The sequence below is a fragment of the Diospyros lotus genome, chromosome 7, assembly GCF_014633365.1.
Source record: "Diospyros lotus cultivar Yz01 chromosome 7, ASM1463336v1, whole genome shotgun sequence".
NCBI classification, from domain to species: domain Eukaryota; kingdom Viridiplantae; phylum Streptophyta; class Magnoliopsida; order Ericales; family Ebenaceae; genus Diospyros; species Diospyros lotus.
This window is the reverse complement of record NC_068344.1, coordinates 18907890-18923076: the sequence shown is the minus strand read 5'-3', so window position 1 is coordinate 18923076 and position 15187 is coordinate 18907890. Positions and strand designations below refer to the sequence as shown.

Sequence of the window (15187 nt, the reverse complement as noted above, 5' to 3'; positions counted from 1 at the left end):
CTTTACTTGTCTTTTATCTTTTTAAATGCGTAATTTTCTGCCATGCAGCTGGAGAGGATCATGATTTCTCAGGGGTAGAAATGAGCATTGGTCGGTTACCGCAAGGTGCTTTTCTTGAGGAATATCTTTGAGATGGAGTTGGTATCTGACATCTAGTGGCTGTGCTCTGATTGTCCAAATTTGTAGTTTTAAGTTTTTCAAGTACCCTGATTTTACCTTCTTCAACAGTAGTCCGTGTGCTTTGTTGCTTTTGTGCCTTTTGAAATGACATGTTTGATGGTTGCTAAATGTAATCCCACCTTCCCTTCCAAAAGTTAAATTTTGTTTTCCTTAGTTTGGATATTGATCTACCTGCTTGCCATGGGTATTACCGTTGCATTGAATATTTCTCCTGCTTATGAGGGATTATTATAAGCAACAGTCATCAAATTGGGAAGTTCTTTCCTTTCCCTTTTCATTTTTGCTTAATATAACGGATAAGAGAGGGCATAACTTTGTTAAAATGTGATTTAAATAACGGCTATTTCTATTAGACTTTAAGAACTTTGAAAAGTTACAAATATACTATACATTTGACCAAATCAAGGGATACCTGAATTTTCCCTTTTAGTAGTTTTGTTTATTCTAGTGGTTTTCCCCTTCCCATATTATTTTGAAACGGAGAACAATAAACTTTGAAATACTATCATCACTTTAAAAAGTTTCTTTTTACTTGTAAAAAATATTTAGAAGTTGCAGAGAATATTCTTTTGATATTTCTCAAAATTAAAGAGTTCAAAATTATTCTTTTATTTTTTTAAAATAGTAATTTACATCAATAGTTTAAGGTAAACTATGCTTGGCATTATAAATATTTTGCTACCATTTTATTCCACATGCAATATAATGACATTATCAAGGCACTTGACCCATGCAGTAAACAATTACACAGATAATGGAGAAAAAAAAACACACAAAAAAGCTATTGTATCAAGTTTGGCATAAAAACCTCTTATTGTAGCATTTTAGTCATATCATTAATTAAGGATGCTTGGGGAATCATAATAATTTCCAATTAACTAATAAAAAATCCACGGATCTCAAATTTTACAAGTTCATTCCTTGTTGTTATAGCTCTATAAACAAGAATTACTATGAGAAAAATTCCAGTTGTTGGAGCCCCAAATGTGTGTTGATGTGGTAGCATACTGTAGTGGGTTGCCTATTTTTTTTTTTTTCAATTTTCTTTGCCATTTCGGTCATTGCCTTGCATGGACGAATATAGTAGTACCCTACAAGTTTAAGCTTCTATGGAGGAAGAAGCAAATAACATTAACCCTTTTAAAGGTGGAAGCAAACGTAAAGCTAAAAGACCGTATGGAAGCAGCAGATTCAGTTTATGTTCACTGATTCTTAAGATAAAAAGAAGTGAACTTTCCACCAACACATGATGGTGCCCACTCAAAACGGTCATAATCTAAGAGATCAATTTTCCCAGCCCCCAGTCACATTGTCAGGTATTAGGACAAGCAAAACATGCCACTGTGCAGGGGATGTTCACAAAATGGCACTAATATTCGATTTGAAATCGAAATTGAACCGATTATCACTATTCCAAACAAAATGGACATGTTACGTCTCTTGTGCAGGTTGGACATTGGAGATGGAAGAGTAGTTGATCTTAAAGAAAAGTTCAGGGTTTCAGCAACAAGAATCATGCTAAGTGTACACCTATTTTGTACATCTTGCACTACATAAGAGGATATTATAACTAAAATACCATGTGCCTCACATGCGTCTCACGCGCCTCTATGCGCCTCATGAGGGGTTTTTTTTTGTCATAATACCCCCTTATGTAGCTCAAAATGTATAAAATGGGTGTACCAATAGCATTTTTCCAACAACAATGCAGCAAATGTCCTGGACCTGCAGACTCCTTGCTGCTCACTCAATTATACTTCTGAACTCTAGTTTTCTTTCTGCAATTCTCTTCAACATTGTAGCATCAACCTAAGACAGACTTCTCTGTATCTTTGTTTCATGCATATCATGACTACAGATCATTGCAAGGATCTCACGTTGACACACCTCATCCTGCATCTGTAAAATGAAGGGCATTGCAGTTTCGTAAGGTGTTGACACGGTTCTTAGTATCACGATCACCTCTAACCTTCCTTATTGTTTCGCTGTAAGCAGGAGATGGAACATTATGATGAGTACATAGCAGTTGAAGAGATAGTGGTGAACACAGTGACCGGGGCTGGATCTCTTGAAACAAGTCAAGAAGTGCGAGGTCCAAAGGTATGATTTTGATGAGTAGTAGAAAATGAAATGCTGGCCAGGCAAGAATCTAACATATTATTGATGAACACTTCCGTTACATGTTACCCTTGCTTTCAAATGCTTTCATTTTCTTATTAACATAAGAACCAATATTCTTTCTTCATCAAAAATTGGAAAGGATCATATAGCCATCCCAGCTTCCATGTTGGAGATGCCACTTCAGCTGCTGAATGACTTGTGCCTGAATATGGGAAGTTTCGGACAAATTGCTGACATTATCAGTATTTACAATCTGCACTGCATCTGAAGACATTTGCAATAGTGAGAACAGCAAATCAGACTTACAAAACAAAACAAAACAAAACAAAAAGAGAGAGAGAGAAAATAAGAAAGAAAATAGAGAACAATAAAGACAAAAAAAAAAAAAAAACAAAGGAAAAGAACTTTAGTATCATGATACAAGCTGCAATCTTGATCACAAATGACTTGGAGACTTAGGGAAAAGGAATTTGGGAGGGAGGCAGCACACAACCCCTTCTACGAGGAGGAATACAAACTGATTGGAATCTATTTTGAGTCAATGCTTAAAATACCACCTTCTCCAAACTTATTCTTAAACTACCACCTTCTCCAAACTTATTCCTAGAATACCACCTTCCCCGCCACCTGTGTGCCACACTCAATGAGCACTAAGCGATAGAACTGCATGTGACAGAACAGGAGTGGCTATATATAAGACCCGCTTATGCCACAAGTGGCTCTCTGTCCGATATCCAACACATACTTGTTCACGTAACAATTTAAGGAAAGAAAAGGCTGCTTCTTGGACAAGGAGAAATAGGTTAAAAATGCTCTTCCATAAGTGGTTTGCTAAAGATAAAACTACACCATTTCGTTTGACCCTGACCCTGACCCTGATATATCCTCGTGCCGTGCCCTTGTTCCTCACTTCATCATTTCTGCTCACAGCCGCTGAAGAGACCCTAGAACCGCTACTCGTGTGATCAGCACATTGCTGTTTTGATTGACTGGTATACCCCCTGCCTTTATTCCTCATTTCATAATTTCTGGTGAGAGAAGCTCAACGTGTTCTTCTCCCACAGCCGACGATTGACGATTGGCAACCCAATTCCTTGTCTTCTCCGACATCTCATTTAACTTTCACATAAGATTTTTACTGCATATCAATTTCAAAGGTTTTTTTTATCTGATTCTTGTAATTTGTAAATGCACAACATTATGCATGTAAAAACACATCATCACAAACCACATAATATTCAAAATTCAAATTTAACATTTAATTACTGGTCCAATGGCTTACTAACTAAAGAAACGAGGATTTAGGCATGTGAATGTCTGGGTGCCTCTATAGTTTTGTTGTGAATTAAATGCAAAAGGATAAAGAAAGAAGCTTTAGAATCTATAACTAATTCAAAGCTAAAGCAAATTATCTAGACTATAAAAAATACCTAACCCACTTTGCTGCATAAGTAAATCTTGATATGGAATTTAATGGAATTGGAAGTTTAATGGGGCAGCTAATACTAGTAACATTTTTTTGACCTATTTTGAGGCAAGCATATCAAACAAGTGGCATAATATGGGACACTTTTTTGATTTACTAGAGAGATCTCCTAGTTAAGATATTTGGGCAAACATCTCATACCATTCTCTTTTTATTTATTTTTAATTTCTAATGAGTGCATCCCATACTCTTATATAAATATACTTGCTATGTGTCTAAGATAGGTGCTTCACAATTTTGAGATCCATACTCTTTATGCTTTTACTCCGACATTGCTTTATCAATGAACCTTGTTATTGAAGCCTACCTCTTCAGGATAACTAATATTTGTTTTCATTATCTAGCAAGACTACGGAGGGCATGCATGGATCAGGGCCCATCAATAAGAGCTTGTTGTACCTTTAGGACTAGCGTTGCTTGTAGGTCATAAGGGACGGGATGCGATGGGGAGAGACAACTAACATGCTCAACTAGAAAATAGTTCCAGAAGAGGCATTGTGTACCCCATGGTTGAGCCATCAAGCACATTAAAAGGGTAAGGTTTGGATATGTGCACTACTTGGGTGCAACCTTCCAAATAGATTGGGTGCTCATGATTGCCCTTATGGAGAGATGGAGGTTAAAGACATACTTTTCACCCAATTGTTGGAGAGGCCCTCATCACTCTCCAGGATATGGCCATCATCATGGGCCTTCGAGTGGATAGGCCATTAGTTACAAGATTGGCACACCAAGAATGAGAGGCATTATGTTAGGACTTACTTAGAGTGAGGCCTCCACGAAAGGTTATGCACAGGTCATTGGTAAAGCTCACATGGTTTCAAGACACATTCTCTACCATGTCGGATGATGCTCTTGAGGACACGTTAGAGGGGTATGGACGAACCTACCTATTATATGTCTTTGGCGAGTAGTTGTTCCCTGAAAGTCAGCCTAGTATGCACAACTCATCTACTTATAGTGCTAAGAAACCTAGACGCTTGTGGGAGAGACTTGTTGGGGTGGTGGTATTTGCCTATTTGTACAGAGGGTTGTGTTGTGCTTTTCAACATGGTGTCCACAAGATTTGTGGGGCCCACTCTCACTATTCCAGCTCTAGGCATGGAAGCAACTCTAGGTTGGATGTCTGACTATTGTGTAAGTCTAGAGATAGACCTTGAGACAGATCCACTAGGATTTCAATGGAAAGTCTAGAAGACCTCCATCAACAATCTTAAATCCCATCACCTAAAATGTATAGAGATGAGTTGGACTATCAATTTGACAATTAGGTACAATTTCAAGATTTAGCAATATTACTTTATGCATGACATGTAACTATCAGTTTTTAATATATGTTTTCTATAAATCACTTAACAACCCTACACTAACAATGTTCTACATGGTTTGCTGATGCTCAGCATTGAGGCGTGACATATTTGGATGGTAGAGGTGCTCTTAATATGTTTTGGCATTATTGAGTGGCATTATTAGGGTTGGGTTATGCTAGTTAGGTATGGTGTAGATCATGCTAGTATTCCCCAACATAGACTAGAGGCTGCATGACAAGGATAGTCAGGGCCAACATAACACAAACTAGGTGATTGCCCACTCTTAGTACATAGAGTTATGGGCTCATTAGGGCAATCATATTTCATTTCTATACTAGGTCCTCTTGTTTGTCTAACACATTTGGGGTACCTCACGTGGTACTGGCGCATCATTGTGCAGATCATATCGTCGCTACGGAGGGAGCCACAGTTGTTGAGATTCCATATGGTAGGGGTAGATTATTTGATTGTGGTAAGAGATTGTTAATTTACTTCTTCATATCATAGTGTACCTTGCATTAAATTGGCATATTTAATATATCATGTGGTTATGTTGGTACTTATGGTTTGAGACTATTAATAGTGTGTACAAGAGGGCAATTGCTAGCATTGGTAGGCTTACATTAAAGGGTACTTATGCAGTCTTGGTGTGTGTTGTGGCTGACCTAAGTAGGTGAAGAACATGATCTTACATGTTGTGGTCTGGCTGAGGAAAACAATACTCGTTGCAGGATAAGCACAACCATAAGACAAGAATCACATGCCAACTATTGATGACCAAGGAGATGGGAAGGAGGTTGAGCATGAGTAGGAGTAGGAGGTTGAATATGAGAGAATACTTGCACCCCTAGCACTAGATAGTGTCTTGTATGCAAGCCATACACAATCTTGGGAATAGATTGGATAATGGTTTGCATAAAAGGAATCAACTCATTGCATGCATTGTCACAATCACCTAATATATAGTTATGGCCCTTTGCTTCACATCCCAAGACTTTTTGTAGGAAATTTGGTATTTGTACAACTCAACAATATGTTGTTGCAACATTATAATGGACACGTCCAAGTCCCTTTGAACTAAACCCATAACCATGTTGGCAACAAAAGGGGCGCTCAATTCTCGATGGTCCTTATCCAAGTTTGTATTCACACAAGTATGGAGGCCATGTACAGGAGCAATTTTCCAAAATCCTAACTATGCTTGGTACAACACCTTAATTTCTCGGGGTACCTATTAGACAACTAGCATTTGATGGACTATTGCATTGTGTCTAAATGAGAGACCACATGTGTTCGCCTTTCTTGCAAATAACAATCCTTCATGTAATGTACCAAGTCCTTTTTTGGTGTTGTACCTCAACCCTTTCTAGAGATTGCCACTAACATGAGAGGATCCCTGCACCATCCATCTCATTGTTATAAAATTCCCGAACGATCCAATCCACGTTCATCAATCCAAGTGTAGGACATGCATTGAAATGAGAAATTGATACATCACCTTCATCATTAATAGGGTTATCATCATCATCAGATTCTACTTCCAAGTGAGCATCCACTGCATCTATATCATCTCCATTGTTGTTACACTAAATTTCATAATGTGGGGAGAGGGGTGCCCTATCATCCTACTACATAATCATTTCTTTAATATTGCTATAACACCACCTATAGCTGGTGTCCACCATTAGACTCCCCACCAACAACTACAGGTGGCGACAACCCAATATCCATGGGGTGATCCGCTTCCATAATAAGGACACTATAGAAAGGAGTGTTCGCCATTGTATTGGTTGCAACACATCCCTAGAAAGGAGTGTTCGCCATTGTATTGGTTGCAACACATCCCTGCTGTTGATTGATTCGTCATACTTGTCATCTACGTTATGGCTTCACAACAACATGCATCCAACCAATCCGCAGGTTGGCCCATACTTTGATTGGTATCTGTAGGGAATTGCCATCATGTATGGGAGAACATTAGTCTAACCCATCATGTCATAGGCAATCTAACCGCAATGTTGAAGTTGTATTCAAGCATGAATCCCAGTTTTTACATATTGTGGCCAAGAGTTCATCACAGTTCCCCCCACGTGATATGTGAAAATACTACACATTTCCACCATCATATGTCGCACCGTGTTGCCCCTAGCCCCACTTCCCACCCCATGAATAATGGATCATTACAATCTCACTACCCATCCTACAAATGGACAACAACATGAAGTTATATAGTGTCATTCACAATTTCTCCACAATCGCATTGTAATACCACCCACAAAAAAAAACATTTATTTTACAAAATTTTAGTATTTCCTAGTTATTACACAATAGCCATGTGTAGAAGCATTTTAGTACATATTATTTTCTACATTACACATTTTTGTCTTACATTCCACAATATATATACACAAACCATCAAATATATATACATAGAAACACAAAATGTTGTGGACAATATACATATTTTTGCGGAAAAGAGACTATGAAGTTTGAGAGTAGTTGGTCAAATGTGATGTTGATTCAAGAAGAAGTAATGTGAAAAATTGGAGACTTGGAGAGGAAAAGGGCTCCGATTTGGCACACAGCTGAACTGCAATAAAAATTTGCAATATGGAGAAAAGACTTAGGGTTTTATGGGCTTCGTGATCAAAACATCGTCGTTTGGGTGTTAGCACAATCGCTGGTGGGATTAGTAGCTTTCAGAAAAAGGAGCTAATGCAACTAGTGGTTTTATTATGATTTGTTGATGTTGAGTGATGTAGAGGGCATAGAGAACCCCTTGTGGAAGAAGTGACTCTGTAATATAGTTGTTTTTGTTATATTTGGAGAGGAAAAAGTATTGAATTTTATTATTCACAATGTGGTATATATATACCAATGTACAAGGTACAACCATGGGACATAATATCTTCTTAATATATATGTACAACACTATTTAGCATATATATAATATATGTACAACACTAGTTCTAACACTCCCCCTCAAGCGGATGCATATATATCATATGTGCCTAGCTTGGTACAAATGTAGACAAGCTATGGACCTCATAATGCCTTGGTAAGAAGATCTGCTAGCTGGTCATTAGAGCCAACAAATGAGGTACTAATCTTTCCATAAATCAATTTTTGTCTCACAAAGTGAAAGTCTATTTCTATGTGTTTGGTTCGCTCATGAAAAATTGGATTAGAGACAATATGAAGAACTGCCTGATTATCATAAATAACAGAGAGTCTAAGAATTGACTTACCACACTAACAACAAAAGAGATATATGGCCGTGTAATGGTGAGGTAGTTAAGCTTCCCAACCAGTCTCCTATATCGCCAAGGATCCTCTAATGGCTCATCCTGTCCTGGTACAAGCTTAACATTAGAATCCATAGGAGTATCTATAGGCCGGGAATCAAGCATACCAATCCTTTCCAAAATATCTAAGGCATACTTCCTTTGAGAGATGCACAAACCATGGGTAGATTGAGCTACCTCAATGCTAAAAAAATACTTCAACCAACCCAAATCCTTGGTCTGAAAATAAGAATGCAAATAAGTCTTTAATTGTCCAATACCAACGTCATCATCTCTTGTAATAACAATGTCATCTACACCACCAATAATATGACTCCACTGGGAGAATGGCGAGAAAATAGAATGATCAGCTTCACTTCTACTCATACCAAAAGACTGGATGACCGAATTGAAGCTACCAAACCAGCACTGAGGATATTGCTTCAGGCCATATAAGGACCTGTTCAAGAAACATACCAGTCGAGACTCCCACTGAGCAACAAAACTAGGAGGTTGCTCCATATATACTTCCTCTTGAAGGTCACCATGAAGAAAAACATTTTTAATATCCAGCTGATAAAGAGGCCACTGTTGAATAGTGGTCATAGCAAGAAAAACATGAACATAAGCAATTGTAGCCATGGGAGAGAATGTATCACCATAATCTAAGCCAAAAATTTGAGTATATAGCCCTTAGCAACCAACCGAGCCTTCAGACAATCAATAGAGCCATTTGGACCAACCTTAACTGTAAACACCCACCGACAACCAATAGTAGACTTCCCTAGAGGTAAAGGAAATAGATCCCATGTCTCATTAGCCAACAAGTCAAACATCTCCTCATCCATAGCATGTCTCCACCCAAGGTGAGAAATAGCTTTGTCATCTGTCTTAGGAATAGAAATATAAGAAAGAGCACATACAAAAGCAGAATAAATAGATGACAAATGGTGATAGCTCACGAAAGTATAAATGGGATGAGGAATGCGAGTGGAATGTGTATCACAACGAACAGGAGCTTGGGCAGAGTCGGAGGGAGACGGCATAATGGCACCAACTAGAGGAAGACATGAATTTGGAGGAATACCATCATCTATAATAGGAGGAGCAGGAGATGAAGGCACTGATGAAGGCTTAAAATGACGCTGATAAGTTTGGAGAGGAACAAGAAAAACAAAAACAAATACCTAGACTAGAAGAGGAAAAGAAGGGACAAGAAGAACCTCATGAAGGGAGGAAGAAGATCATTAGACGAAGAAGAGAAAAATGGTGTAGACTCAAAGAATGTGACATCAGAAGAGAGAAAATATCTACCAAGTTTAGGGGAGTAGCACTTGTATCCCTTTTGATGACGAGAGTAGCCTAGGTACACAAACTTGATCGAGCAGGGAGACAATTTATCACGACCATAGGAAAGAAGATGGACAAAACAAGTTGATCCAAAGACACGAGAGGGGATATGATAGATGGGATCACAAGGAAAAAGTACAGTATGTGGAATGGCCCCATTCAGATCAATGGATGGCATCTGGTTGATCAGATAACTAGAAGTGAGAAGAGCGGCATCCCAAAAGACAATAGGAACATGCATGTGAAGGAGAAGTGTCCAAGCAATCTCAATGAGATGACGGTTTTTACGTTCAGCCACCCCATTTTGTTGCGGAGTATAAGGACAAGAGAACTGATGAACAATACCTCGAGATAAGAGAAAGGCTTGAAATGTATGAGAACAATATTCCTTGGCATTATCATTGCAAAGGATCCAAATGGTACGACTAAATTGAGTAGAAATTTCATTACAAAAGGATGTAAATAAAGATTGAAATTCAATACGATCTTTCATTAAGTAAAGCCAAATACAACGAGAATGATTATTAATAAATGTAACAAAATAGGAAAAACCCTGTTTAGACTTAACTCTACTAGGACCCCAAATGTCTCAATGTACAAGATCAAAAGAAGCACCAGCTTGTTTATTAAGATGACTAGAATAAGAAGAACAAACATGTTTCCTAGTTGACAAGACTTGCATTCTAGAACAATCAACGAAGACAATGAAGGAATCATCTATCGAAAAGTAGATAAGTGAGGATGACCAATCCGAGAATGAATTTGAAGAGGAGATGCTCCTATAGTAGCATAAGTAGCCATCGTAGATGACGGCAAGGCAAGATGGTAAAGTCCCTCAAACTCACACCCAATGCCAATCATCTGTCCTGTACCCCGATCTTGCACAAGAACATAATCAGAATCAAAGATAACATAACAATTCAAAGAACGAGTAAGACGACGAATAGAAATGAGACAATATGGACAACTAGGGACATGTAAAACAGAATCGAGAGAAATAGACAAAAGTGGATCAGCCCTACCAATACCAATGGGAAGGGTTTTAGAGCCATCAACCACAGTGATAGGAGGAATGGACATAGAGGAATCAAAATGAGAGAATAAGAATTGATTGCCAAAAATATGCTCTGAGGCAGTAGAATCAAGAATCCAAGGACTAAGCTGAGCATGAGTAAGACATATATGAGAAGTACCATGGGTGATTGAGCAAAAGAAAGAGGTCCCTAGGCAATAGAAGCTACGGGAGATGAGGCCTGCTAAGTTGCTTGAAACTGACGATACTCAGTGAACTCCTCAGCAAAGATCGTATATGTAGAAGCTGATTGCTCAGTATGAGAGGTATCGAGTACCATGGACTATGTGTCTGCACCTTGAGGAATTGCAACATTGGCCTTGGGTGGTCGACCATGGAGTGCATAACATGAATCCTTATAATGAGTAGGGCGATGATAATAATTACAATAAGGGCATTTACCACTGCGACCATGCCCAGCACCTCTACCACGACCACCTCCAAGTCCAATCTCAAAGGAAGATCCATGAGTCTAAGAGGCAAGGATAGATCGCTCTCCAAATGAAGCCTCAAAAAATGTTTGTGTACTATGAAGGATCCGGGCAAATACCTCTTCCATGGTAGGTATAGTGGGACTACTGAGGATCTGAGTGCAAACACCTTCCATATCGGGCCCAAGGCCTGCAAGGGTAAACACCATAAACAACTTGTCTCTCTGCTTTTTCTTCTTATTGAGATCAACTATAACCAGGAGCATAACGTTAAAATCTATCACAATAGACTGAATACGACCCAAGTAAGTAGGCACATCTGAGTCCCCCTTCTGAAAACAGAACAAATTACTAATGATAGTGTATAAACATACAATATCATTAGTATATAGCTGCTGAGCATGAGACCAAATATCGAAACAATTCTCGTAGACACAAAATAAGGGGAATAAATCAACATCTATTGACTTCCACAACAACGTAACCAACTATGCATCTATGCGATCCCATACAGTACTATCTACTTTAGCAATTTAGAAAGCCTTGTAGTTAAATGGTCACTAACACCATGCCCATGAAACCACATTCGAACAGACGCTGACCAAGGCATATAGTTTTACCATTCAATTTGTCAGTGGTAATGGCTGTAATACCAAATAAAGACAGTACAGGTACAGTCATAGTCGAAGAGGAACTCACCACTCCAAGATTTGAAAAAGGCCATAGTGGAAAACCCAAGCCCAACCAGATAGACAGATTAGAAGCTACTGCAAACCAAATCTGACCCCAGATTTGAAACTAGAGAGTTGTTGCAAACTAGATCTAAAACTGCAAAACCCAAATCTAAAACCAAAGAGTTGCTGCAAACCAAATCTGAACCTGTAGCCTAGAACTAGTTTAGGTGTCTAATGGGGACGAAAGAGGCTAACGGTCTGATAAACGGCTAGGAAAATGAAGAAGACCGTCCAGAAACGGATATGAGGTCGTCATTGACGAAAGAGGCCAACAATTTGATAGACAGCCACGAGAATGAAGAAAAAGACCGACTAGAAGCGAATCTGAGGTCGTAATCTGTTGCATTGCATGAGGAAGACAAGGTGGGGATCGACGTAGAAGCGGTGTGTCACTTGCGGTGGTGGCGGTCAAACGGAGGCGAGATCTGAGACCGAACACAATGGAAGGAGCAGCGGCGACAATGGCCGATCGACGAAGCAACAATGGCGGCAGCAATGATGGAAGATCGACGAAGCAATGGTGACGGTAGATAGAAACAATCACGCAAGATCTAAGTCACGATGCACGAGATCTGAGAAGCCAAAGGCGGACGAAGTGACCAGAGGTGGTGGCATCGATCAGCGACAGCGATAACAAGCGATGGTTGGATCTAGGGTTGGGTTAGGGTTTGAGATTCTGATACCATGTTATATTTTGAGAGGAAAAATATTGTATTTTATTATTCACAATATGGTATATATATACCTATGTACAAGGTACAACCATGAGACAAAATATCTTCCTAATATATATGTAGAACACTATCTAGCATATATATAATATATGTACAACACCAGTTCTAACAATTTTCACCTCCAAGCAATTTTATTATAAGGTAATGCCTCGTTTAGCATGGCACAAGGGTGGCAGGGAATGTGGTATTTTGGGAATAAGATTGAAATAGATGGTAGTTTGGGAATAAGTTTTCAAAAAGGTTGTATTTTAGGGATTGACTCTAAATTTTTTTGCCCACAACATTATGCAAACCTCTTCTAATACTATGTAACCTTAGTAAGAGAAAAACTGTCAGATTCGCAAGGATTTGGCAATGTTTGAAGATTGATATCTCCTAGATGGTAGAGATCACATTGGGAACAAAAGGAATCTCGTGAAGTAGGGGGAGAAGAATTAGAAAAACAGAGAGATAGAGAAGGATAAAAGAATTGAGAAGGAAATTGAGAGAGAATCAAGATTTCATTCAAATTCCAGATAACTCCAACAGTAGGGTCAGCCACAATTTATAGCCTTCCCACACATGCTCATCCTTCTCGCCAGAATAACTGCCTAAGTATTACACGCCACTATTACCTGTGTAAAATGGTTTATAGCACCTACTACCATTAAATTCTGTTTATTACAGTATGCCCCCCAGGTACATGACAAAAACATATGTAAACAGAGTATGGACATATTTTTTAGTATTCAGAACACTTCAAAAATTTTAAATAACTCCTATTTTTTTTCTTTCAATGTGCCTCAAACTGATGAACTCTTGCTAAATTTTAGTTGATACATTCCACTCAAGAAAGTTTCTTAAGAACTCTAGACATTTCAAGCTTGATTACTGAGGATAAGCACATCCTTTTTCCCAAATACCATTGTTGTGCATGACTCTTCTATCATACTCCTCTTTACATATGTCATTTTATTTCCATACCTGCAGTAGTGTGAAGTAGTGCAGTCCCACAGTAGAAATGTAGTTGCTCAAACAGATTCTCCAATTCCTTATCATTCAATTGAAGGCGTCCCCAATGCTCAGGACTTCCTGCATTGACAATAGAAAAATAAAAAAAAACTACACAATTTGTAACTTGTAAGGAACATGACTTTATGACTTAGTAAATCCTTCAAGATGACTTCGAGTATTGAAAGTTTTGGTCCTGATCCTTGAATTACCTACACAGATTCAGAAGAGAGAGAATTTCCAAGATTGAAGTTCCAAATTATGCGCAGATATAATTACAGCTTTAGCGTTGCTTCCTAAATCAGACTTTTCCTCCCTATATTCTTGTTGTTCGACCACTGGCACCATAGACAAAAAATATGATCATATATGCACATTAAAAAAGAAAAAAAATACAGCGTAAAGAAGGCAGTATAATATATATATATATTTTTGTGTATTTGAAACTAGATTACCATAATATGATAAAGGAAGTTTTCCATTTGAGTAAGAAGACAATATGTCAATGTGTTTATAAGCCTGTTTTGAAATCTCATGGCTTCAACTTCTATATCTGTGACATCTACACTTCCATATATCTTCTTCATTTCCAGTCTGTATCAACATGAGGCACACATTATCAGCAACTGATGAGAATCACAGCAGGTTTTTAGCTCTCCTGGAGGGCAATGGGATCAATCTCGATGAAGTTCAGGTAAGCAGATCATACACCATGCTGTTATAGGACCTGCCATTTATGGTCGCATTTTCAACCCAAACGTGCAGTTAGATACATTTGGGCCACCAGAGCAGATACAATAAGCACAGAATGATCAGGACAATAAATGAACTGAGTGACCTTTTCTCAGCATGATTGCTTTATCTTGTGAGAATACCCACAACCTAGACAAGCTAAGCAACATTTTCTAATGGCAAACTTCAATGAGAAAAAAACTCATTTGAGCTTTTCCTCCTATAGGTAGGTAATTTGCCAAGAAGTTGTCAATTCAGACATTCTCATGTTGAAACTCTCAAGTTTTATGCATCAAATGGAAATAAAAAAGGAAGCACCTGAACAAGTGCTTAAGACTGATTGGCCTAAAAAGACCTCATTTGATAATGTCCAATGTCCAAAGACAAACAAGAGATATTGCAGGAGAATTAAGGCCAGGTAGGAAGCAAAGTTCAAATCAAGTACTGGACCGTCTCCAAAATGGTTGATGGGGGCAGGACCAAGGATAGGATAAGTAGCAGACTACCTTCAGAATGAAGGACACATGAGGAGCAATTTGTTAACCTCTCATCCAAAGATTTCCCACAGCACCAGCCTCCCTGACTGCTGCTCTCACTAAATTCACAGCTCTCCATGAGGTAATGTGACACCTGAGTCCTTGACTGTCGACATGAACTGACAATTACACTTGCTAGGCTGACTTAATTTGCTTTTTGTTTCAGTGTAGTTCACTTATCATTTGTCAACCCACTCAAAGAGTAGCAAGTGTAAACTTAAGTCAAT

General features: G+C 38.5%; 1 protein-coding gene and 1 long non-coding RNA gene across 6 annotated transcripts in view; one reads left to right on the top strand and one right to left on the bottom strand.

Annotated features, from left to right (window-relative positions):
* Positions 1–367, top strand: part of LOC127805741 (uncharacterized) — a 51043-nt gene extending 50676 nt beyond the window's left edge. The window contains exon 6 of the mRNA XM_052342499.1: positions 49–367. Within this exon, the coding sequence (XP_052198459.1) occupies positions 49–78 (30 nt within the window). The 3' untranslated portion in view covers positions 79–367. The remainder of the gene's footprint in view (positions 1–48) is intronic.
* Positions 368–1925: 1558 nt separating this feature from the next.
* Positions 1926–15186, bottom strand: LOC127806817 (uncharacterized). Of its 5 annotated transcripts, none has more exons than XR_008024504.1 (5): positions 14743–15186; positions 14148–14419; positions 13905–14030; positions 13666–13773; positions 1926–2565 (listed from the first exon to the last, which is right to left on the bottom strand). It is a non-coding gene; the product is annotated as an uncharacterized LOC127806817 (long non-coding RNA). The 5 variants fall into 5 exon arrangements; XR_008024503.1 differs by having other exon boundaries at positions 14931–15186; XR_008024506.1 differs by lacking the exon at positions 14743–15186 and adding an exon at positions 14531–14665.
* Between the last annotated feature and the right edge of the window lies 1 nt (position 15187).